The 25342-nt window shown below is 38.8% G+C and overlaps 1 protein-coding gene across 7 annotated transcripts in view; it reads left to right on the top strand.

The window, feature by feature from the left end:
- zbtb16a (zinc finger and BTB domain containing 16a) overlaps positions 1–24723 on the top strand; it is a 148041-nt gene extending 123318 nt beyond the window's left edge. For 2 of the 7 annotated variants that reach the window (XR_012396459.1, XR_012396461.1), the window contains exons 5-7: positions 9393–9624; positions 15181–15351; positions 20707–24723. Coding sequence is in view for 4 of the 7 variants with exons in the window: in XM_073934253.1 (XP_073790354.1) it covers positions 9454–9624; positions 15181–15351; positions 20707–20936 (572 nt within the window). In the remaining 3 variants the exon portion in view is untranslated. 7 annotated transcript variants of the gene reach the window in all.
- Positions 24724–25342: the final 619 nt, after the last annotated feature.

Raw genomic sequence — 25342 nt, 5'->3', positions numbered from 1 at the left:
CCATTGTAATTCTCATTTTAAAAAGCCACCACTTGAGATGAAAACCAGCTTAAATCAAATAGCGTATTTTACACGTCCCCCTGTCGGGTGTCATGTATTTGTAAGGCAGACCTTCGGAGACCAATGACACTTTGATAGTAACACACAAAATGTTATTTTGTTTCTCCCTCTCTCTCTCTCCCTCTTTCGCTGTCTCCCGTCTCACCATCTCTCCTCCTGTTAGATCAATAAACAATTCATTGAAGCTCTTTTCTTTGCTTTTCTTGTCAGAGGCACAGAGGCGTTTTGAATGCATTAAGGCAGCGCTCTGTGCTGTCACACGCTCTGTATTCCAGACCAAAGCTGTCAGTCGTTGCCCTCCCTTCCTCACCAGCCCCCTCCAAAAGCCTCGGGCTCCTCTAATGCCACATTATGCCCAGCCACTCTCCCGGATTACATGGATGTGCAGTCCTCCTGTAGTCTGGGCTCATTAGGTGTCAGCTGGAGTGAATGAGTGAGCGAGCGAGTGAATACCCTGGCCGGAGAGATGCTGCAGACATATCGCATCACACACAGGAACAGCTTGTACCTGTTGACTTCCCAGCAGCCTGTAGCACTCTGTCATAAAAACACTCCTGTCTTCACATCTCTTTATCTATCTGTCGCTCACGCTTCCCGACCAGGAATCAAAAAAAACAACAACAAAAAACAAGACAGGACAGATATGAAGCCACAAGACCCCTTGTTATTCAGTTTTGATTCAGCATTATGTTACAAAGGAAATATATGGGTCAGAAAGCCTTGAGATGTACCTGGAGCCCTTTAGTAATACGCTCCCTATAATACTCACATTTATACATCCCAATTATAATTAAGATGCAGTCCCCATGAAAATCATTACACCGCTCGAAGGGGTTCTCGTGACTAATGTTCTCAGTACGCTGTGCTATTCGCAGATATGCTCGCTTGCAGACGCAGTTGGAAATGGCAAATTTCTCTTGATGGCCCTGTTTCACACTGAGCCAAAGTTCTGTGTTTTGCACATTATACTAATTGTGGGACTAAATATTTGGGCTTTCTTTTGAGGCTTCGCACACCCCCCAGTGTACGTTGAAGGGGCTGTATAGTTTTGGCACCAGTCTGACCATATTGTCTCACCCTCCTGAGCCCCTGCTAGCACCCATTGTCCCGAGGCTCAGCGGGGCTGCCAAGGCCCCCTCTGCCCCAGAGAGCCCGGGCAGCCCTACCCCCCACCTGGCCCAAACAGCTGCCCCCATGACCCCTTGCTCCCCTCCCACTGTCAGACCTGAAGTTCTCTCACAAGCTTCACGCATACCATACAGTCTTAGCGTATATATCGATATACTTCATGGCACTGGCTTTGCTAGTCCTCGCATATGACATATAAGCCTATGTGCATTTGCAGACATGTCTAATCTCTCTGTCTCCATTTCTGTCTGGATGACCTCTATATACAGATTTTAAACACATTTGGGTGTGGTTAGAAGCATAGGTCACAAATGTTTCATAATCTTATTTGAATAATTTTTTACTTTAGTATTAGTTGTTGATCATTTATAGTGACACTTTATGCAGGTCACCTTGTTGCACCAGTCTGTGGCAATAAATTGGTGATTCACTGCATAATTTTTTTACATTTGTTCAAGAACTTTGAGACGTTGAATCATGAATGCAACCTGTTCATTCCACAGCCATATCACCCTGCAGCCCAGACTGGTTAATCACTGCAGCTAACACACTTTATTTTTAGGAATAAAACACATGATGTTTCAATTAAATTTGTTCTTTTAACTGATTTGTTTTAAGTGCACTGATTCATTCAGGAACTAAATTGTGATCATCTTTAAATGAATCTTTCTCTCGAATGATTTGTTCAAACACAACTGGTTGCACAAAAGCCTCACTATTGTTGCATGTTGTATGTAACAAGCATGTGAAATCATATAAAACCGACAGCCCATATTTTCATCATATTCAACACATCTCCAGGATCCCGCACACTCCTCACTCATTTAGGTGTCACAATTAAAGCAAAGCTTCAGAATAACTGTGTCATAGTGTCGAACTATTTGCAGAGCAACAGGTGACATCACACCTTACGGCAGTGGCGACAGACAGAGCAGCGGGAGTTTGTATTCCATCAGCACCGGCGAATTGAAACAAGTTAATTGACTTTGGTCTCACCAGCTTAAAACGACACGCGCTCTCCATGTGGTGTTTTTCAAAACAGGCATCGGCCCTGTGGGAAACGCAGTTACGTTCTCTAACTCTCACATTAACTTTTAATCACAGCCCTGTTCAGTATGTTTGTGTTAAAAACTGTATCGCATTTATACTGTATTGCATTGTTAAATAGTACATGCATATACTCTCACTGGCCAATTTATTAGGTACACCTCGCCAACTGCTTATTAAGGCAATTTTCTAATCAGCCAAACACATGGCAGCAACATGCATTTAGGCATGTAGAGATGGTCAAGACAAGCATCAGGATGGGAAAGAAAAGTGATTTAAGTGACTTTGAACGTGGCATGGTTGTTGGTGCCAGATGGGCTGGTCTGAGTATTTTAGAAACTGCTGATCTACTGGGATTGTTGCGCACAACCATGTCTAGGGTTTACAGAGAATTGCCTGAAAAAGAGAATTTCCAGCCAGCGGCAGTTCTGTAGGCGCAAATGGCTTGTTGATGCCAGAAGTCCGAGGAAAATGACCAGACTGGTTGGAGCTGATAGAAAGGCAACAGTTACTCTAATACCCACTCCTTACAACCGAGGTATGCAGAAGAGTGTCTTGAACGCACAACACTTCAAACCTTGAGGCGGATGGGCTACAGCAGCAGAAGACCACACCAGGGGCCACTACTGTCAGCTAACAACAGAAAACTGAGGCTACAATTCATGCAGGTTCATCAAAATTGGAGAATAGAAGATTGGAAAAATGTTGCCTGGTCTGAATCTCAATTTCTGCTGCAGCACTTAAATGGTAGGGTCAGAATTTGACATCAACAACATGAAAGCATGGATCCATCCTGCCTTGTATCAATGGTTCAGGCTGCTGGTGGTGGTGTTATGGTGTAGGGGATAATTTCTTGTCACACCTTGGGCCCATTAATACCAATTGAGCATCGTGTCAAAGTCACAGCCTACCTGAGCATTGTTGCTGACCATGTCTATTGCTTTATGACCACAGTGTACCCATCTTCTGATGGCTACTTCCAGCAGGATAACGCACCATGTCATAAAACGTGAATTTTCGCAGACTGGTTTCTTGAGCATGACAATTTAGTTCAATGTACTCAAATGGCCTCCACAGTAACCAGATCTCAATCCAATAAAGCACCTTTGGGATGTGGTGGAATGGGGGATTCGCATCATGGATGTGCAGTCGACAAATCTGCAGCTACTGCGTGATGCTATCATTTCAATATGGACCAAAATCTCTGAGGAATATTTCCAGTACCTTTTTGAATCTATGACATGAAGGATTAAGGCAGTTCTAAAGGCAACAGGGAGCCTTTCTCTCCTGGAAATTTTAAATCTTAAAAGATCGAAAATATTGATGACTCCGTCTGCACAGATTTTTTCCAATCAGATACTTCCAAAAATGAGAGGAGCCTGTCCTCTGCAACCGTTTGGCAACGTATAACTAAATTCATTTATATGTCATGACCAGGCTTCCTGTTGCATCAGTAAATGTGTGAACACAGGACAGAAAACTGTTTTTGTCAATTGATTACACTGGGACTCTGTGTTAGACATAGAGTTCCCTGGCATTCCCAGGAGTCTATGATGATTCAGGCAAATATTCTCACATCCATCCAAGAGTTTGGAGGCATTTGCATGGGTGAACATAAGCAGAACACCTCATCGCCTAAATGCTGTTGCGCTCGTACTGTTAAGTAACACCCAATGCTACTTCAGGACCATTAACTTAACACTACAATGGAGCCAAGAGGCTCTTATAAATAGACACAGAAGTGGAGGTAAATTATGCCAAAACTCAGGCAGCGAGCAACAGCTAAAGCCAGTCCTCTATCCAGGTGTCACTATGTCCAACTCAATTTTGCACTGTAATAGAGGCGAGTGGGTCAGCCACTTCTCTCTCTCTTTCTCTCTCACTCTCTCTCTCGCTCCCTAGTTCTTTTTCTCTACCTCACCCTTCAGTACCTCACAGAAGAGTTTCTCCCAGCCAGGCCATTTACTTGTGACGCTCTTTACTTCACACCGAGGAACACTTAATTCCAGCTAACACCAATCACATGGACACTGCACTTCCCTTCATGGCTGCCGCTTTATCAACTGTCCCCCCTGCCCTTCTTCTGTTCCCAAAATAGTGTTCTTTCTTCACTGGAAGTCTTCTCACTACCTAAGAAATGTGGTGCATTTTGGCGTGTTATTTGACCGGTAATGGAAACCATTGTTTTGAAAAAGATTCTCCTTGTTTAGTGTTCAGTGTTTTTACTTATTATTAATGTACAGCTACATTATTGTTTAAATGTTTGGGAACATTATGATTTAAAGGGCACCTATGATGAAAATCATCTTTTGGGAGCTGTTTGGACAGGACTGCGTGTAGGTATAATGTGTTCACAGTCATAATGGGGTTTTATAAACACAGTAAGTCTCTCTTTTTTATTTGCTGATGTTAAAATAGAATCCAAATCCCTCCCATTTTGGCATGACGTGACATTCGTAGGAGTGCGGTTTCCCAGTCCACCGAATTGATTGATAGCCACATATTAACATGTCTTTGTAGTACTGGAATAATCATATCAACAAGACAGAACGTGCACAAAGCAACTGGGATCAAAAGATCTGTTCAACTCTCTGTGATCATCAATCATCATCAAATGTGATCAAGAATGAGTTATACAAATTTAAAACCAGTGCATGTTTGTAATGAATTACAGCGAGTTTACTGTCTTGATCACATCAGCCGTGTGTCAGTACAATTATAAAAGATGTTTCAATCCCGGTATGTGGGCATTAAATCCGGTTTATTTAGTACATTAACATAACAGATATTCATACAGCAGTGGATATTAACCTGTATTAATTTTAAATTTGCCGTGCAAAAATACACTGTGTGTCCGCTGTGTCTATGTGCGTGGACTTTTTAACAACATTGTGTGTGACTCATCATTGCAACTCCACAACAAATACATCAAATAATCATTGGGAAAGTTCTTACTGTAGTATTTCTCACAATTGTTATGTGAGATCTGCTTCCTTCATGTCTGATAGTGTGCTGTTTATCAAACTTATCCAAGGCAGAGATTAAGGCACACTCTGACAGGTACATGGGAACGGTGGGCGGGAAGAACTAGCATTAAAGGCGCAGCCAACAAAAACAGCTACATAGTGTATAGAGCAGAAATCCCAATATTCCTGAGTGTATTAAATAATCTGATGGGTGTTTTGAGAAAAAAAACTTTACAGACACATTCTGGAGACACAAAAGACTAATCTTAAATCTTAAAAAAGGGGTAAAATAGGTGCCCTTTAAACAAAAAAGAAGAGATAAACAAAAAATCTGTTGCATATAAATGTTCTTTTGAACTTTGATTCTAATTATTTTGAGTTCTAAAAATTAAAAGATTTCTATAAACATAAAGCAGCACAGCTGTTTTCAACATTAATTACAAGAAATGTGACTTGAACACCATTTGCTTATTACAACATATTACTTATTAGAAATATTAATGATGCTGAGCCTTGAAGTCACATTAAATAAATTGAAGTACAGTCAAATTACAATCAGTTTTGTAATGCAGTTGTAATTATTTTCACAATATTACTCTATTTTTTATAATTTTAAAAAACTGTCTTTGTGAGCAAGATGCAGACTTTAAAACTTTAAATATCATTAGCTCAAATTTAAAAACTTGAACTAGTTCCATATGCTTTCCTGTTGATTTGTAAGGCAAAATTAGAACAGTTTTATATAATTGACTCAAAGTGTGTCCAAATCTCCAAATATTTTACCATTAAAACAGACATGAGCCCGCAGTACATATATAGTCACTGATTGGCCTTTTCTGATTGAGAAACACTTGAAATGAAAAGTGGGTGAATTATCATCATTAAATCTTTCAGCCGCCAATAATGTGGGATTTTAAGAGCAATCACAGTTCAGCACTGGTGATGTGGCTTAGTCTTTCCCTCCGCCCCATCCAGACCCTTGAGCTCCGTGGGTCACAGTCCACCTAACCTCTCGCATTCCTCAGAGCCTTTCCTCCCGACCCCCTGCCCTCTTTCCTCCTGTCACCCTGGTCTTTCATCTGCCCCCCATCTATCCACTCAAAAAAAATGTGGCTCTATTTGTTTCTTTGCAGTTTTCAGTTTGGCCTTCCTGAAGCAAACTTCTTTACGAATTTCCCTTCCATAATCGATGCCCTCCCCTTGTTTTTTTCATCGATAAACTGAGAGACGTAAAGAGTCATTAAAGATGGAGACAGCGAGAGGGGGAGGGAGACCAGAGAAAGCCAGAAGGAAGGCTTGTCAGTATTTATTTACAGAGAAGCAGCAATTCAGCTGCACTGTCTGAGATTTAAGAACAGGAATAGTCGTTTCTCTCGCTCACCTCCAACTCCTCCTCTCATCCTCTCAATCGCTCCTGCTTTTTTTCCCCAGCAAATGCTGATTGATCGAGCTTTATGAACATGAGACTGGGGCTCCTCATAGATTTTTAAATTAGTGGCAGCTTTGCCCCAAAGATGTGTTATCGACTCATGAAATAGAAGCGGAGCTTAAAACACTCCCACTTTCCCCAGAGTTTTCTAGAGCCTGATAATTGAAAAAAGTGTGAAGTGAGTCTGTGTGTATGAGAGTGAAGCAAAAGAAAGGGAAAAATTGCTCACTTTGTTCGCTTTATCTTCTTAAACACCCAGGTGTATCTTTTTTTTTTTTTTTTTTTTTTGCAACTGTAGATTTTTGTGATTTGCTGATATTAATTCAAGCTAACCAATCTAGTTGTTTTGTCATTTCCTTTATCTCTCCGCTGACCTCTTATGACACTGTATTATATGTGCATCTCACCCTGTGGAACTGAATTAGATTCTGTTATTGATCCGCAAAGACTGAGGCTGTTTTCTAAATGAATCTTTGTCTTTTTCAGCTTGATTGTCTAGTTTTTGCAGTGATCATGTGATTCCCAACCTGTAATTTCTGTACTTTGTAAATTGCCAAAATAAATTGTAAAAATAATGATTGTTTGCTAAAAGGGGTCAGACAAATAGTAGTCCTGCACATGTTCAAAAACTATTGGGGGCTTGAGGCAAAAATTACAAAGTAAAGAACAAAAAGCACTCTAAAAATGTTCCAGCGAATGTAGAACAAAATCTACTACCACTTTTGAAATTAAAGTGTCAGTTCATGGCATTGTGTTTTGCTTTCAAAAACGTATCTAGTTTTTCTGAATTGAATTAAAGACAGTTCAAGTTCTTAAGCCAAAATGTTCCCAAATGTTTAGTTTAAAGGGCCATGAAACCCCCCTCTTTCTGTTCAAGTCTACTTCAGAATTCTTTCAAAAAGTGCTCAGAGATGGGTGTGGAGCTCTGTGAGAAGAGGAGTGGGCGTGGCCAGCATAGCAGGGGAAAAAGAGGGGAGTAAACAACTGTTGTCAGCTGGCTCACAAAATGTGACACAAACCATGAGGAGACCCATGATTTTATAGTTTGCAAAGTTAAGATGCAAAGAAATAAGCAGCAAGTAATTTAATGCTACACGTGTTAATCGTAATTTTATATTCACATAACTCCAATTTGTTGTATCAGTACAAAGATAATAGTGTTTGTAATGGACTTCTCTCCTCCTCAATCCCCGGGTCTGAATGCACTGCATTCAGTGCAGCTCTTTTTCCCTGTCTATTTCAAGCATTAACTCTGCCGTTAATCTGGTGGATTTTGAACATGAGTGAACGAAGCAGCATGGGTAGGCGATGTGTATAAATGTTAACAAACTCAACTGATAAAAGACAATGTCCGCCATTCTCTAATTCTCATACAAGCTCTTTCGACAAAATTGCTTGCTGCAAATCAACAGCTTTGCTGTTTCGTCCCTGACATAATCATGGGGAAAAACATGCAACAAACACATACGACCCGTCCCGTGCCCAGACACAGTCTGACTCGGTCATTGGGTCTTACAGCTTGGCAGGTCTGCTTTGCCTTCGTAAAGAATGCAGTCTCATGAGTAATTAAGAAGCAGGGTCTTTTCATAGTATAAGAAAACTCCGCTATGAATAATAATGAGAACCGACGCATCATCACTCCACTAGCAGATTCACGCTATGTCACCGAATTTGATCCCACCCCAAAAATTATTTTAAACCCGGACGATGAAATTAGCTGACAAAAGCTCAAAAATATCCGATTTTTCCCACAATTAAAGCTCACTGGTGCTAATGTTTTCTTAACTGATGCTCAACACACAAATCTTTTTAAAATATTTTTTAAAAAGTACTCCAGGGTGTCTTTAAAGTTATTAATTCCAAATCTTAATAATGGGTCTATTAAAAGAGACATGGGCCCGCAGTCTGTGTATGAGAGTATCACAACTGTTGTAATAAAAGGAAAATATAAAAATGAATTAAAAGTGTCAGTTCGTGGCATTACGTTTAGATCTGTAGCCGTTGCATCACTTTTCTTGTTGCACATTTTTGCAGCATTGAGCAGTACAACTAATCAGACGTGATTCTGTTGAGCTTTAGAATGCACAAGCCAGTCAGAGGCATCAATTTAAAAAGTACAACATGAAGTCAAATAGTTTTTATTAAATGTTCAATCATTATTATTCTCAAATGCCATTTGTTTTTCATTTAGTATTCCATATTCATTCTACATTCAATATTCTGACTACTTATTGCAGTATTTTGAAATGGTCACAAAGAAAACAGTTGCATCTTGCCATGTTAATTGATTGATTGATTATAATTTGAGTGTTAAAGAGTGCAATGGACCACATGTTTTGTTTTTGTTGCCAGATTGTGTTGTTCCTTGCTCCCCAAACTCAAAAAAAAATCTAATTCTGAACTTTTCTTGCCCCAAAAGTCAATTTTACAATTTTCGTTAACTAAAACCTTTAAAAATATTTTTTTTATGGTTTCAAACATGTATGCTAACGAGCCTCAGCTGGGTCAGTTGGCATTTCTGTGTGGAGTTTTCCCTGTTTTCATGTGGTTTTCCTCTGGGTGCTCCGGTTTCCACCGCAAGTCCAAAGACATGCGCTATAGGTGAATTGGGTAAGCTAAATTGTCCATACCTTATGTGTATAAATGAGTGTATATGAGTGTTTCCCATTGATGGGTAGCAGCTGGAAGGGCATCCACTGTGTAAGTCATTTGCTGGATAAGTTGGCAGTTCATTCCGCTGTGGTGACCCCTGATTAATAAAGGGACTAAGCCAAAAAGAAAATGAATGAATGCATGCTAACATGTCGCTCTCTCTGTTCGCAGGATCAGATATGGCTATCTTCTGTTTGCTGTGCGGAAAACGCTTTCAGACGCAGACGGCTCTGCAGCAGCACATGGAGGTTCACGCAGGCGTGCGCAGCTACATCTGCAGCGAGTGCAACCGCACATTTCCCAGCCACACCGCACTCAAGCGCCATCTCCGTTCGCATACAGGTCTCCCATCAGCTCTTTACCACTTGGTTTTGTGTTTCTTAATGTCACATATTTGCTTAAACCGGTGGCCTCAGGAGCTACATTTTTTGGAACGGAGCAGTAATACATACTAATTTGATGCTTTGATGTTTTCTGCACATCCAAATGATTATTTTAAACATGCTGAGAAGTGGTTCACCCTGAAGACTGTTTAAATCAGGTCTTTGGTACAGTCACTGTAATGCCTTTTTTTTTTCCACCCGTCATCCCATCACCTTCTGGATGGAGGTGGATGGAATGAAGATAGCAGGCTGAAGTGACATGTCATTTAGCGAAAGGCCACAGAGCTGTGATGGCTTGTGACAGCGCAGATATCGCCCTCCCCAGTCGGACCGGTCCTGCTATATGGCAGATCCATCCCCATGTGGCCAGGCGTGCAGCTGAGCAGATGTGGCGACTCGTGGAGCGCTCTCCATTACTGTCTCCGAATATGAGACGCTGGAAATGAATCCCATTTTCTCGAGAAAGCCTTTTTCCCCATCGTCTCTGACCTTAAATAACAGCCAGATGTGTCAGAGTTACTTTATTCGGTGGCGGTCGGGATGAATATTTGAAGCGAAAGCGGGAGATGAGCAAAGCCCGCCTGTTTACGGGCCGCTCTGCCCTTATTGGCCGGCTGGCGGTACAAGGCGGCCGAATGCTTACTGTACTCGCTTGTCCTCGGCGGGCCGCACATCGGAGCCGACTCTGCCGCCTGCACACATAAATGTCAACGGTGGAGCGGAGGGAGAGAGAAGAGCCTGTGACGCAGCGTCGCGCTAGTTTGAACCCAATTCTCTGTAGGCGTGTATTAAATTACAATGAGCGCTAGCAAGCACCCGTTTAATGTGATGTGGGGGCTTTTGTCAAAGAGCTGAAAGGAAAAAACTGCTATTGGCACTTGCGAAAACCACTGAAAATAAGTCTTTTTATTTTTTTAAGAGGACAAAAAAAGAAGACTGGCTGCTCGCATTTAATTCTCCTTTGATCTTCTTAATCTCATTCACAGTGTTTTTTTAATGCCGGAAACTGAGTCGCTGATGTGATAAGCAATGGATATTCCTCTAAAGCCATGTTTCCCAACCTTTTTTTATCTTATGTACTCCTACAGCAACGTCAAAAGGGCTCGAGTACTCTTTCATCAATACCACACCAGATGTATTTTGCTTGGTGTATTTTGCATGTAATTTAGAATTATTGTTAGTATAATTAGTTTCCATTATTAGGTTTGACTTTAAACAATCACTACTGTGTGTGACTCATCAGGCGGTTCATATAAATACATTTGTTAGCCTTTCAAGTCTTCTTATTTATTTGTTAATCTAATCCAGATTGACGTTAAACATGCATTAAGTGGTTTCACATTTCTTCATTTGGAATATCAGTATGATTGACTCTGTAATGGTAATGAACTATTTTTGAACTACTTATGAATAGTTTATTCATCAAGACTGTTCACGATTTGGAAATGTGGGCCATGGAAATGTTGGAAATTGAAATCTGTATATACAATGCTGCATTATTTAAAATTAATGAATCTATTTTAAGTAATGTAAAAATAAACAAATGTAGATATTTTTTATATAAATGTAAACTTTAATTCATAAAGGATGCAAAATAGAATAAGTAAAGATACAGTTTTTATATATATATATATATATATATATATATAGAGAGAGAGAGAGAGAGAGAGAGAGAGAGAGAGAGAGAGAGAGAGTTTAGATGTAGTTAGATTGTAGTTTAGAACTTCAATGCCGTTTGACATTTTCTTCTAAAATTATCATTTTTATTTGATTTTTGTGTGTAGGCTCAGAAATGTTACTTTTGTAGTGACGAATAAGTTATTTTCATAGCCTTTAAAGTGATATAACTTAACATAAAAAGGAGGCTGAGAAAAATACAAATAATTTCAGATGGCATTTAGAGATTTTATCATCTGAACTGTATTTGGCTAAAATAATTTCTGTTTAGTAAACTTGCTTTTAAGAAAGCAACAACTTCTTTTCAAAGCTGATAAACTTTTTTATTGATTTTTGTAGCACTAAATCAGTATAGAATTACTTTTCGAGGTTCACATGACACTGAAGATGAGTAATAAATGTTTAAAATATAAATAACGTTTATTAAAACAAAAGCGTTTATTTTAATTGTAATATTATTCCACAATCTTACTTTTTCTATGCATTTTTGTGAAGTAAATGTAGCCTTGGTAAACTTACAGTTCAGAAATATTAGTTTTTTTTTCTTTTTTAAATATTCCCCAAATGATGTTTAACAGAGCAAAGAAATTTTCACAGTATGTTTCTTCTGGAGAAGTTCTTATTTGTTTTATTTCAGCCAGAATAAAAGCAGTTTTTAAATAATTAAAAACATTTTAAGGTTAAAATCGTTAGCCCCATCCTTAAACAATAACTTGCCTAATGATTCTAACCGGTTTAGTTAACCCAATTAACCCAGTTAAGTCTTTAAATCTCACTTTTAGCCGTATACTATTGTCTTGAAAAATCAACAGTTTTTTTGGTTAAAGAACTTTACAGAAATGTACACTACTGGTCAAAAGTTATGGGTCAGTTGGATTTTTAAATGTTTTAAAATAAGGTCATCCTGCTCACCAAGACTTATTCATTTTTCAAAAATTTTTCATTTTCTTTTCGGCTTAGTCCCATTATTAATTCGGGATCACCACAGCGGAATGAACCGCCAACTTATCCAGCACGTTTTACACACTCATACACTACGGACAATTTAGCCTACCCAATTCACCTGTACCGCATGTCTTTGGACTCAGGGGGAAACTGGAGCACCCGGAACCCACAGCACTACCTACTGCGCCACTGCATCGCCCCTGCATTTATTTCATTAATAAATAGCAGAGTACAAATTGTAAAACTGTGAAATGTTATTGCACTACAAAATAACTATTAAAAAGTAGTTTATCATTTAATTTAATCATTTATTCCAGTGATTTTAAAGATAAATTTTCAGCTTCATTACTTCCAGTCACATGATCCTTCAGAAATCACTTTAATATTAATTATTGTTAATATTATTATTATTAATATTTTTATTAATAATGGTAATGGCAACAAATCAATAATGACGGGAGTATTAATTTCGCAATAAATTATATTTAATAAAATAAGTATTTAACAATTTGTTTTCCATTTAATAAATACCCTTGATAAACAGAATAATTTCTTTAAAAAAAACATGAAAAAACTGACCCCAAACTTTTGACCGATAGTGTATATAGTTTGTGCATATTTTTGTGCAAACAAATAAGTTTGAGATACTACAGGTATGTCACAATCCATTGACATCCCTAGTCATAGTTCAAAGATAATCACAAAGTATTTTTCATGTTTTCTTTTTGTTTGTTTTTTCGCTTTTCCCCTTAAATCTCTGCACTGTAGAAACAAGCACTAGCTTGTCATATATCCCTTTTTACTCTGCATGAGTGTGTGTGTGCGTGCTGCCCACTCAAAAATAACTTAAATGAGTGATTATGGGCCCACACAGTCATTACTCAGTAATTCAAACCCAAGCTTAAATTTGATTTCAGTCATACCTCAGCCTAAATGCTGATGCGGAACCAATTTTGACAGGATTTCAGAAAATGATTACACGCATTTCTGCTGATTTTAGAGAGGAATTTGTGTTCTTGAACGTACTTGCTCATGTACTTTTACAGGCGCGCACAGTGTGAGCGAACGCTGGCATCCATTAGGGCTGATAATCATGGCAGCCCCCTCGCTCCCCCTTTCCGATCCGCACGCTGCCGGCCGAGCCTCGTTAATATTCCGTTGTTGTTCTGTGCTTGTGTTTTATTCGGAGCCCATTTTCCATCTGCGGCGGGTGTTTTGTGTTCGCAGCTGTGTTTGATAGTGCAGCCCAGTCGAGACCCTGGCAGTGATGGATCCTTGATTTACGCTGCTTAGCGCATAATGAACTCGGCCCCTGCCTTAACATAAGCCTCGGCCCTGCCAGGCGCCAGGCGGTGCCCGCAGACCCTGGCCAGGTACGCCACCGCAACACTCCCCCGGGGCGTAGGGACGCAGGTGGCAGCCCCCGAGCTTCCCAAATGTCTTTGTGCCTTACAGCCACCAGACTTGCAGACAGACACAGAAAGGAAGCGAGAAACACGCAGCCGCTGACAGCATCTTGATCTATCACCTTGTATCTTTACTGCCTCAAAGCTTAATGTATTCCAAACAAAGCAAAGCCGCCAAACAGAATTTGATAAGCAAATTGCCTTCTGTTTATAGCAGCGACACGGCGCATTTACATAACAGGTAGCCTAAAAAAAAATACCAGACGAGTATTACGATATGAATTTGTGCCTCATGGTATCAAGAGAGAGCTGTCACAAATTATTTTGTCAAATAAAGATTAAAGATTCTTTTTACCAAAGGTAGAAACAAGCCCGAGGATTTAACTCATGGCCAGTTTTACGGAGGCTAGCGCAGATGTCTTGGATTGAAACGCCAGCTTAGGTGCAATTAAAGTCAGGTGAATTTGGCACCATTGCTATTCTCGTCGTGTGCTGAGGAGCAGTCAGGAAGCCTGACGGATTGTGATCTCTTCTGCGGAGGAGGCATTTTGAAGCGCCAAATTTCTTACAGCGACTGATAACTTCATGCACACAAATAAATACTGTCACTTTTATTGATTTCTGAAATGTGTGGGGTTTTTTGTGTCTGTGTGTGTGTGTCTTCCCTTTTTTTTTTCCCTCTCCCCCCTCTCTCTCCCATTACTGGTGAAGTGAAAGACGGTGGAGCTTGAGCAGCCGTGTAAATGTGAGGCGTTTAGCTGTGTCTCGCCACAAAACGTGCCTGAGGAAATTGACATTGTCTGGTAACGGGAGGCGGCGAGAGTCTGAGCATGACAGTACATAACGAGAAATGCAATTTATTCCCAGGCACGGTGCCGCTCGGACAGCCAGATAATGAAACGCGTAGGTCATAGACGATGACTTAAACCCTCCGCGCAGAAGTGAAATGCATTAAATATGGGGAACATTACACGCCTGGCAGACTCGTGCATCTGTACGGAGAGAGAATGATATATGGTTCGCTGATAGTGAGACACAGAAACGCAATTAGTGCACAGAGCAGAAAAAGAAACACCCCCGCATATTATAATATCGCTGATTACTGACCTCTGAATATCCATTACAGTGCAGGAAGACAGGAAGATGGAACCGAAATGACCTATAAAAGACAACTGATGATGATGTACGAAGAGCTTGATTTGAAATAAATATTATAGACCGGTCGCTTAAGGCTAAAGCTGACACACATTGGACGTCATTCTTACAATTGATTGCCTGTTGTTGTTTTTTGTGAAAAAATTACTTGTTATATGATTTATTTCCAATGTGTCAAACATTGCACAATACTGTATGTCTTTGGTTTAAGTATCTGACCCTAGACTAACCTTGTTTTTGTCAGTAGAGGTATAAAAATGACTTGTAAATTATAGTGTATTACGATTGGCTTAACCTTTTGCACCACTCACTCTGACTTAACTCGTGTCCAGCAGGTGACCATCCGTTCGAGTGCGAGTTCTGCGGCAGCTGCTTCAGAGACGAGAGCACGCTGAAGGGACACAAGCGCATCCACACCGGAGAGAAGCCCTATGAATGTAATGGCTGCGGCAAGAAGTTCAGCCTCAAACACCAGCTAGAGACCCACTACCGTGTTCATACAGGTACTGTACTCTTCCTCCTTTTTATCAAGTGAAGACGGTTGAGACGGACAGATAGACCTTCATGGTTTATAAATACTGATGTTGATTCAAGTGGTTACATAGTGCAGTGTTAAAGCCAGAGTTACTTACAGAAAACTTCTTATTTGTTCTTCATTTAGGGGTGAAAACATTTAAGATACCTGATCCGCAGAATTTTGTTAGCGAGCGGCCTTGTGAGGCTCATGATGAGCACTTTTAGATTTTCAAATATGTTTTAATATCTATTCTGCAACAAAATAAAAACACATCTCAATTACAGAAGTGTAAAGGCAGCGTTATAGTAGAAAACATGTCATGTTTACTTACTGTATAAAGAACTCTTTCCATTTTGTACTGCAGCAATCACATCCTGCACACTGAATAGATGGCTTTTCTGCACTGATGGCATTCTGAAACTGAAAAAGTTTGACAAAATGTAGATAAGTAACACGTATAGTATATTGTAGCACATTTACATTTTGCAGACAATTTCAGTGCCATTTCAATGGACATGCTAATCAAAAGTCCACTACATTCATACAATACTGTCTGAATGGCCTATTATTGTCTCTACTTATCATATGTGACACATGCATCTCCCTAGAGACACTAACAGGTTCACATTCAAGACCATTCACACCTGTCCCTGAACAATGCAACAGGCTACCACCCGGACCCAACGTTGTAGAGTTGCAACATAGACATAGTAAGCTCTAAATCAAATTTGGTTAATGTTTTCTAAATATATATATATATATATATATTTCTAAAATGTTCTAAATATATACGTGTTATAAACATTGTAATAAACACACAAAAAATATGTAAGGAATTTTACTTACTTAAATCTTGACAAATCCAGACGTGCAAAAACAGGAGATCAGCTCAATGAGAAAACTGGAGGTAGAATAAGTTTATGGGTTGATCTATAAACGCCTTTTCTATATAATTGCATTGTGAGGACCCATCAATCATGTAAATGTGGTTTTGAGGGGAAAAAAAAACTTTTGCTGATATTGTAATACCGCAACAGTGGGCTTTACAGGAATAATACAGTAGATTTATTAATAGCAAGCAGCTTTACAGTTTTCAATGTTACTTTTAACTAGAAATAAACATTTCAGAAAACGTTTCTATTCGTAAGCAGCTTTTCAGTGTTTACTTGATGAAAAGTTGAAGTCAGAATTATTAGCCCCCTTTGAATGTATTTTTTTATTTTTTAAAGATTTCCCAAATGATGTTTAACAGAGCAAGGACATTTTCACAGTATGTCTGAAAATATTTTTTTTCTGGAGAAACTTTTATTTATTTTATTCTGTGTAGAATAAAAGCAGTTTTTAATTTTATTGTTGTTTTATTTAACAACCATTTTAAGGTCAAAATTACTGAAGCTATCTTTTTCTGATAGTCAGAACAAACCATTGTTATACAATAAGTTGCCTAATTACCCTAACCTGCCTAGTTAACCTAATTAACCTAGTTAAGCCTTTAAATGTCACTTTAGGCTGTATAGAAGTCTTGAAAAATATAATCATGACAAAGATAAAATAAATCAGTTAATAGAAATAGGTTATTAAAACTATTATGTTTAGAACAGAAAAATAAACAGGTTCTAATAATTCAGGGGGGCTATTAATTCCGACTTCATGGGACCAATAAGAGGAGTTAAGACTCTTAGAAAGCAGTGTTTAGAAAGACCAGGTCCTTGAATGAGCCATTTCAGACACTGTGAGAAAAGAGTTGTTTCTGCAGAAAATACTGAGAAAAATAAGTGGTTTTGACCTTGGATCTAAATCTACTGAAGATATCTAAAAATTTGAAAGTTTTAGAATGGCTTGAGAGGGCACTTAAAAATATCTTAAGTGCTACTGCCATACATAACAGCTTTCGGTTATCTTCATATCCATAACTTTTTCTATATTATATATACTGTATTTGTTGAATTACTTGTTGCATATACAGGGCTACTGACACTGCTGCTTACACTTATACAATGAAAAACAAGAGCATTGATTTACACAGCTTACAACACAAGTTTATAATGATCTTACCAATGATGCATGGGAAAATTCCTGATTTTACAGTAACAAGGTAAGTGCTTGTCTGGTGCCCTATCTGGTCTGCATTTTTTTTAATCCCTCATGGTAACCTGTGTACTAGTTATGCACATCTTTAGATAACAGTTGCAGCCAATGCCAGTGCAGACCATTGCACAGACTTGTGTAAAGAGACCCCTTTCCGATTGTTAAGGTGATATCGGATTGATTCCTATGTCTTGGCTCTGTAAAGCCCACACCAAAGGGCAAGCCATTTCCAGTGCTGTCAGCTCGCTCTTTGACAAAGGGATTAGTGTGTTACTGTAGAGATCAGGTCTTTTGGTCGCTCGCGACGGGCACCAGATCATCCCCCCCTCTCTGCCAAGCAAAAAAAAAACTGATGCCGTTAAGCCAAACTATCAAGAAAGCATGTCAAATAATTGGCTTCTTTGGGTGGGGATGGAGCAAAGCCTTGGCAACGAGCACCGAACTCCGAAGATAACAAGAACAACGACAAGCTCACAGTCAAAGGCCACGGCATGCAAAAAGGGAGCCGCTTGATGAAGCATCGACATTGGCAGGCCCGCTGCTGTCGATAGCCAATCAATAACTCAGCTCCATTTGCAATTCATTATTGCCTGGTTATCTGAGGCTGCCCTGTTTACAGTGCAGTTAAAGTACACTGACCACACGTGCATGTATCACTGGAGTCCCGACGGTTTAATGACCGTCTCATTAGGGCCTCTGCATACACAAACGCAGACGGACATGACATTGCTCGAACCGCCGAGGTCAAGGTTCCTCAATCCCTCCGCTAAACAAACAGGAGACCTGAGCAAACAGCGCGGAGACTTTGCATTCCCAGCATGCCTTTAGACAACACGAGCATTCTTCACTCCGCAACTTATCAATGCCTTCGCTAGTGACATTTTTAAAGGTCATCAGAATAAAACAAATGCACTGAGTTTGCATTACGGTCTGTTTATTTATGTCAAAAGTTTCATTCTTTTTTTTTTAATTAGTAGCATCATAAAAACTAGTGGAAAATATGACATTTCTAATGTCAATTTATTTTCTAATTATGTCCATATAATTTTGCGGATAATTGTTTCAGGCATTGAACAGTAGTGATGGAAAGAGTACTGAAAAATCCTTCTCGAGTAAAAGTACCATTACTAGCCCAAAGATGTAGTGCAAGTACAGTAAAAGTATCTGTTGTAAATATTACTGAAAGTATGAGTAAAAAGTGGCTCTTTTAAAAGTACTGAAGAGTAGTGAGTATTACACTGTAAAAGGTTGATGCGTTTAGATGTAATTTGTGGATGTGTGTAAACTTTAAATTTTGTAGTGCATTTAGTTATTAAGGTAGTTCATCATACAGAGAACATTTTTTTTTTTTTTTTTTTTTGTGCAGTTAGTGTGATATTCAGAGAGGCAATTACAGATTAGGAAGTGTAGTATATATATATATATATATATATATATATATATATATATATATATATATATATATATATATATATATATATATATATATATATATATATATATATACACACATACATATATATACATATATATACACACATACATATATATATATATATAGTCTCTCAACCATTGCGCATAATGATTTTGGACTCTTTTATTCATTCATTCATTTTCTTGTCGGCTTAGTCCCTTTATTATTCCGGGGTCGCCACAGCAGAATGAACCGCCAACTTATCCAGCAAGTTTTTACTCAGGGGATGCCCTTCCAGCCACAACCCCTCTCTGGGAAACATCCACACACACATTCACACACACACACACACACACACACTCATACACTACGGACAATTTAGCCTACCCAATTCACCTGTACTGCATGTCTTTGGACTGTGGGGGAAACCGGAGTACCCGAAGGAAACCCACGCGAAGGCAGGGAAAACATGCAAACTCCACACAGAAACGCCAACTGAGCCGAGGTTCGAACCAGCAACCTTCTTGCTGTGAGGCGACAGCACTACCTACTGCGCCTCTGCCTCGCCCCTGGACTCTTTTAATGCTTACAAACAGTTTTCTGCATTTATAAAGTGCCCATGTCTTGAGGTTGTTCAGTATGATGCGATTAACTGTTTATCTGTTATTTTGATTGTACAGGAATTACAGGACTGATTTTTCTAATCCTCATCAATAGGGAAGAACAGTAATGACTGGAGGTTGAAGGAAAGTAGTGGAGTAAAAGTACCAATACTGCACTAAAAATGTACTCAATGGAAAGTTAAAGTACACATTTTTAAAACTACTTAGTAAATTACAATTACAATATGAACCGTGTTTGAACAGCCCTTTGACAGCTTGTCTGGTTGTTCTCCGAGAGATCCTGCTAAAGCCAGCAGGCCCTCAAGGAGACTGAGGAGGGAGACTATGGATAAAAGCCTAGAAGATGCACTGTGGACAAATGTAAACACTCATGTATAATCTGGACATTCAGGGACATGCCTGTATAAAAGGGATAGCTCACAAAAAATCGTTGCAGTTCAGTTGCATGCGAAAGACGAGATTTTAAACCGTGTTGAAAAGCAGCACCATTGACTTTCTTAGTACTTTTTCTCCCACTATAGGTGTCAATGGCTGCTGGTTTCCAAAATGTTTCCAAATATTCCCTTGTGTTCAGTAGTCTGAGTATTTGTCATTTTGTTACTTTACACCACTGTTGAATAGTAACTGATTTCTATTTCAATGTTTTATCTATAATGTGAAAATGTTGCTTTTTATCTCACAATTTAAAGGTTATCACATAATTCTGATTGTAGATATTACAGTTCTGGCCTTTCCCTTTACAATTCCTTCTTTATTGCAGTTCTTGGATTCAGAGCCAAAATTGCAAGAAAAAAAATTTGATTCAGTTGTGAAATCATTTTGTGTTTATCAATAGAAAGTTCAATGGAACTGTATTTTTATATTCATTTGAAATTTGAAATGTTTTTTTTTTTTTTTGCATAAAATAACACAAAAGGTGCCATCTTTGTTTGAATAACTGAAAAATCAGAAGAAAAAAAAGATTTTTAAACAATTGTGATATTCTGAAGAAAAAAAAGCTCTAAATGTCAAATGTACATGTCTATTTATGTAAGAAATATTAGTTATCAGTTACAGAATCGATTAACTATTAACCCGTTTCTCAACCCTATGCCTGATATACACCAGGAGACACTCCTTTGGTTACTGACTTTCTATCAGAAATATCAAGTGTAGAAGCAGAAACATCTCTTGACGTGTCTTCCAAAGTCATGACTTTTTCTGTGTCCCCGTGCAGGTGAGAAGCCGTTTGAGTGCAAGCTCTGCCACCAGCGCTCCAGGGACTACTCGGCCATGATCAAACACCTGCGCACCCACAACGGAGCCTCACCGTACCAGTGCACCATCTGCCTGGAGTACTGCCCCAGCCTCTCCGCCATGCAGAAGCACATGAAGGGCCACAAGCCTGAAGACATCCCGCCCGACTGGAGGATAGAGAAGACTTACCTCTACCTCTGCTACGTCTGAAGCGGCAGGTGGGCGAGCCAGCCAGGGGGAGGGACGGGAGCGGGAGGGCCAATGGGTAAAAGCGCCTGGAAACACAGTCAGGAAATGGACGGATTTATCAGAAGGAGGCAAGGTGGAACGGGAACGGACAGGAACTAACAAAAAAAATAAAGCAGAAATCTTACCCGTCAGTATCGCAAAAACTGCATCACATTATAATCATTTTTGTTGGGATCATATGGGAAGCTCACTGTCTACACAACGGCTTGCATCTTAGATGTTAGACATCATTCAAACAACACACACACTTCATTGATTTCTCCTTTTAGTAAGGACGCCCTCTTCTGGTTCACGATAGAGATGCAGAGTTTGTTTATCTCTGACTGATCGGCTTGATCGCAGCACTTAGATCCGTCAGGTACTTCACAGCAAGCAAACTGGGACTACAGAAAAAAAGCAGCAGTCGGCGTGTAGATACCTCCCATATGATTCACTTTCATTAAGGGCTTATTGGTTTAACCAGCATACAAATCAGCTAAGCTCTCAGTACTCATGTCATTTTTCACGTTTTATTTTTGTTAAGCTCTCGACTTAATAGCGCGCATTACAAGCTGACTTCACGACAACAGTTTTTGTTGGATAACACGCACACTGTATCAGTTATCTCCTCCTTTGCTTCGAAAATCAGTTAACCGTCTGAAACGAGTAACTTGGCAATACATCCAGAACATCCATTACACACTAGACATCTAATTAACTGTTTATGCTGTTGTTATAGAGACCAAAATGATGACTGAAGCTGCTTTTGTTGGGTGGCTTGTAGACTGAGTGCCACTGTGACGAACATATCCGTGTGTTCATGAGGCTCGGCCTGTCCAGCCGGGGACGCCGGGGTTTGAAAGAACAGAGCAGATCCACTCTTTCGGTTTGGTTCCTTTTGCTTTGTCTGTGTTTCCTATTATACCTTGATTTACTTCAGCACATCGTACTTGAATTACCTCGTTTCGTGTTTTTGTTTTTTGTTGTGACCTCATGTGCTAGTGTTTTACTTTTTCCTTTTGTATATTTGATTGTCTGCCGTGCGTATGTCTTTGGAGAAGTGGCGAGTGCTTTTAAGTACTTAAGAAATTAAGTGCCATGGTGAAGAGAGATTATTTGTCTTGTTTTCGTTTGATTTTTGTTTCTTTCTTTGCATTAATCTTACCAAATTTGGTATTATTGTTTATACTAACCCTGCTTGTTAAAGAGCTGGTGGGTTTGGTCATTTTTGTAAGCTACCTCTAAGTTTTGTTGTGTTTCGTTTGCAAAAGCACATTGTGTTTTGCATTATTGCAACTTCATCTCACGCTTTCAAGTGTTGTATGTGGGAAGCGATGAACATGAAAGGGTAAGATTTGCTTATAGGAAAGGTGGGTTAAAAAATAATAATCATAACTTTCCATGTCAGTCCCCCCACCCCTGTAAATGTTACCTTAAGATCAGAAAAGAGATTTCTGAAGCCTTAAGTTCGGGGTTGGAGTTGATCTGGGAGGTGCGTATGGAACAAGTGAAGTCTGAAAAATAAAAGAATAAAAAACAACAACGTTAAACTTGAAAATATGTGAATAGAATTGTAGTTTTGTAATGTGAAAAAAAGAGGTTCGCCTAGCGCGAGCCAACGAGAACAGGTCATATGCAGCAGTGCATTGTGCGTTGGACAATTGGGACTGCAAGTGGTAATCAAAGACGAAAGGAAGATTAAAAAAAAAAAATGAAAATAAAATACTGTCAGTTGACATGTTTCTTTGTATGAGTGTAGTCCTGAGCAAGAGCCAACAGAGGCCATTTGATATATAAAATTGTGATATTTTTGTATTAAGTGTCAGTCCCTTTTTTCCATTTGTTGAGGTTGCAGCGGGGCAAAACTTTGTAGTTCATTTTTTATATCATTATTCTCTCGTTTGAATCGTTTGCCTTGCTCCTCTTCGGTAATAATGTTGGACAGTGCGTGATCCTATAGTGGTAAATGTTGCTTTCTGGATGTCAATACATTGCAGGTGAAGGACTAAATCAGCCACATTCTCCTTTGTGAAAATAACAAATGAAAAAAAAAACAAGTGATGCCAATGATCGATTCCATTGCACACGATATCTCAGACAAAACAATCATCGTTGCCAACGTTTTGTTTTTATTTTTACTTGAAGTGACTAAAAGAAGGGATGGGAGGACGCGTCAAAGGAAATGTGATTGTCGTGTGTCTTGCCGTTGTTTTCTGGAAAACACTGTGAGTTTTTGGGCATCCTTTGCCTCCTGTGAGAATTGAAAAACTAGTAGCTCCATGAAAAAAGGCAGAAATATTATATATTTTGTTCTGTAAATGGATAATGTCGACTGATGTTAAATGGGTAAAACAGAGTTTTGCAATATGTGGCAACAATACGAGATATTAAGTCACATGCTAGTGTAACTTTGATTTTGTACTTTGTTTTGAGAGTGTGTGTGTGTGTGAGACCGAATGAGTGCGTGTGTGTGTGTATGTGTGTGCGCGAGCACATTAGTGTCAAATGCACTAATCTGAAAGTCGTTCTATGCCACTTTTTCTCTCACCGTGATTAAAAAATATTGGCATTGATATAGTTCTTCCCTCAATGTTCTTCTGATGTTTCTGTAATATCTTTGTGCCTAAATGAAATTGTTCAACAAATTGTCCAAATATATCTGCTTAGTTTCTGTATTTTCAAGAAAATTATTGGTGTCTTCAGGGCTCCAGGGGTGCCATGATGATCTCAAGTCAACTTACTTTGTTTTGAGTAATAAATGTTTGATCCATTTTCAGTGGCTCCACTGGCCAGCGATCAAATGCAGCAGTATTGTAGTGTTTTATACACGCTTTGAAAAGACAAGCCAAACATTCCTTGGATCGGAATATGTGCGTTTTTCACAATGAATTGTAATCCTGCTTTGAGGGGAAAAAAAACTTAATGTTTGAGAATCAAACTTACTTTCGTTTCCTTTTTATTTCTCCTATATCTTCAGCAACAGGTTTGCTGATTAAACCTTTCAACAACGTCTCTTTACCATTCGGATTGTTGATGCCTTTGTTGTTTAAAGTACTTACGTTAAAGAAAGCTGTCATCATTGCATCCCTGGAGTGGCTCACTGTGTTCCAGTGTGGTGTTTAGAAAGAGTAGCCATTTCATGCTGTGTTGCCATGCATGTGCCATTGAGGTCAAAACTAAACTGTTTCAGTAACAAAGCACCAAGACGTTGTCTTTTTTTTTATATATTAGCACTGAGGACCAATTGCCCTGTCGGACCAAGCATAACTAAGCTTTTTATGTAACAAAGCGGTTTCTCGTCCCCCTCTCTCTTTCTGTACTGTATCCTCGTCTCCTTTCCTTGGCTTGTCTGTATTTTTCCCTCTTGTGACAGCACAAGTGCCAGTCCTGTTGCTCTTTGAGAATATAGTGTTTTGTTTCTGGGGTTTTTATTTTTGTTTGTTCTATTATTATTATTTGAATTGTTGTAGTTACGTCTACCTCAGCACCTAATCTTAGCCTAATCTTAGAAGGTGCCCAATTTTTTTTCTGTTTTGTTTGTTGTCAATTGTATAAAAAAAAATTTAATTTGCATTAGAGCTTTGCAACGGTCCTTTGTCTTTTCCAGCAACATGCTATTTTTTGTAGCACCACTTTCTGGATGTCGTGCTACAGATATTGGCATCAGTTTCCTGATGTAGTCTTTCTTTTGGTGTAGGATCAGACACATCTCTTTGTAACATTTCAGTGTTCTCTGATGGAGTGTGAAAAAATAAAGAATTTAAAGAGATTGAATGCTGCAGGTTTTCTTCTCAGTGTTGTCACCAAGTAAATTTTGTGCCTTTAATAGTGAAAGATATTTTTTACATCCTACTAACAGTAGATTGTTTTTGTAGTGTTTTTTTTTATTTTGTATTTTTTTTTATTTATGAGTCTCAAGATAACAATGTTCAGTTGTATTCCTTAAATCTGCAGTTAGAAAAAAATAAAAAAATGGACTTAAGTTTGTCTGGCTTTTTCATGTCTTCAACGCACAGGAGCTAATGATCTGTTATTTTATCATTTAAATATTTACAACTTATTCACCCTCATGTACACTGTAAAAAAAGCAATGAACAACATATACTGTATGTGCTGTAAAAATGTGTATAGGTAACAGGCATGGGATGATAAATGTTTTCAAGGTAAATCACAGTTTAGAAAATTCAAGGTTTTAAACAGTTTTTTTATTCATTTATTTATTTATTGCTTTTTAGGACAACAGTATTACCAGCAGAAAAGATATCTAAAGATGCCACTTTAAATTGCAAAAAAAAAATAATAATCTGTTTTTGAAACTAAAGAAGACAGCAGAAGTCAATGATTCATTTGAATTATTTAGCTGGTTTACTGCCCCAAAATATTTTAAA

The sequence above is a fragment of the Danio rerio genome, chromosome 21 (assembly GCF_049306965.1).
Source record: "Danio rerio strain Tuebingen ecotype United States chromosome 21, GRCz12tu, whole genome shotgun sequence".
NCBI classification, from domain to species: Eukaryota; Metazoa; Chordata; class Actinopteri; order Cypriniformes; family Danionidae; genus Danio; species Danio rerio.
This window is presented reverse-complemented; position numbering and strand designations above follow the sequence as displayed.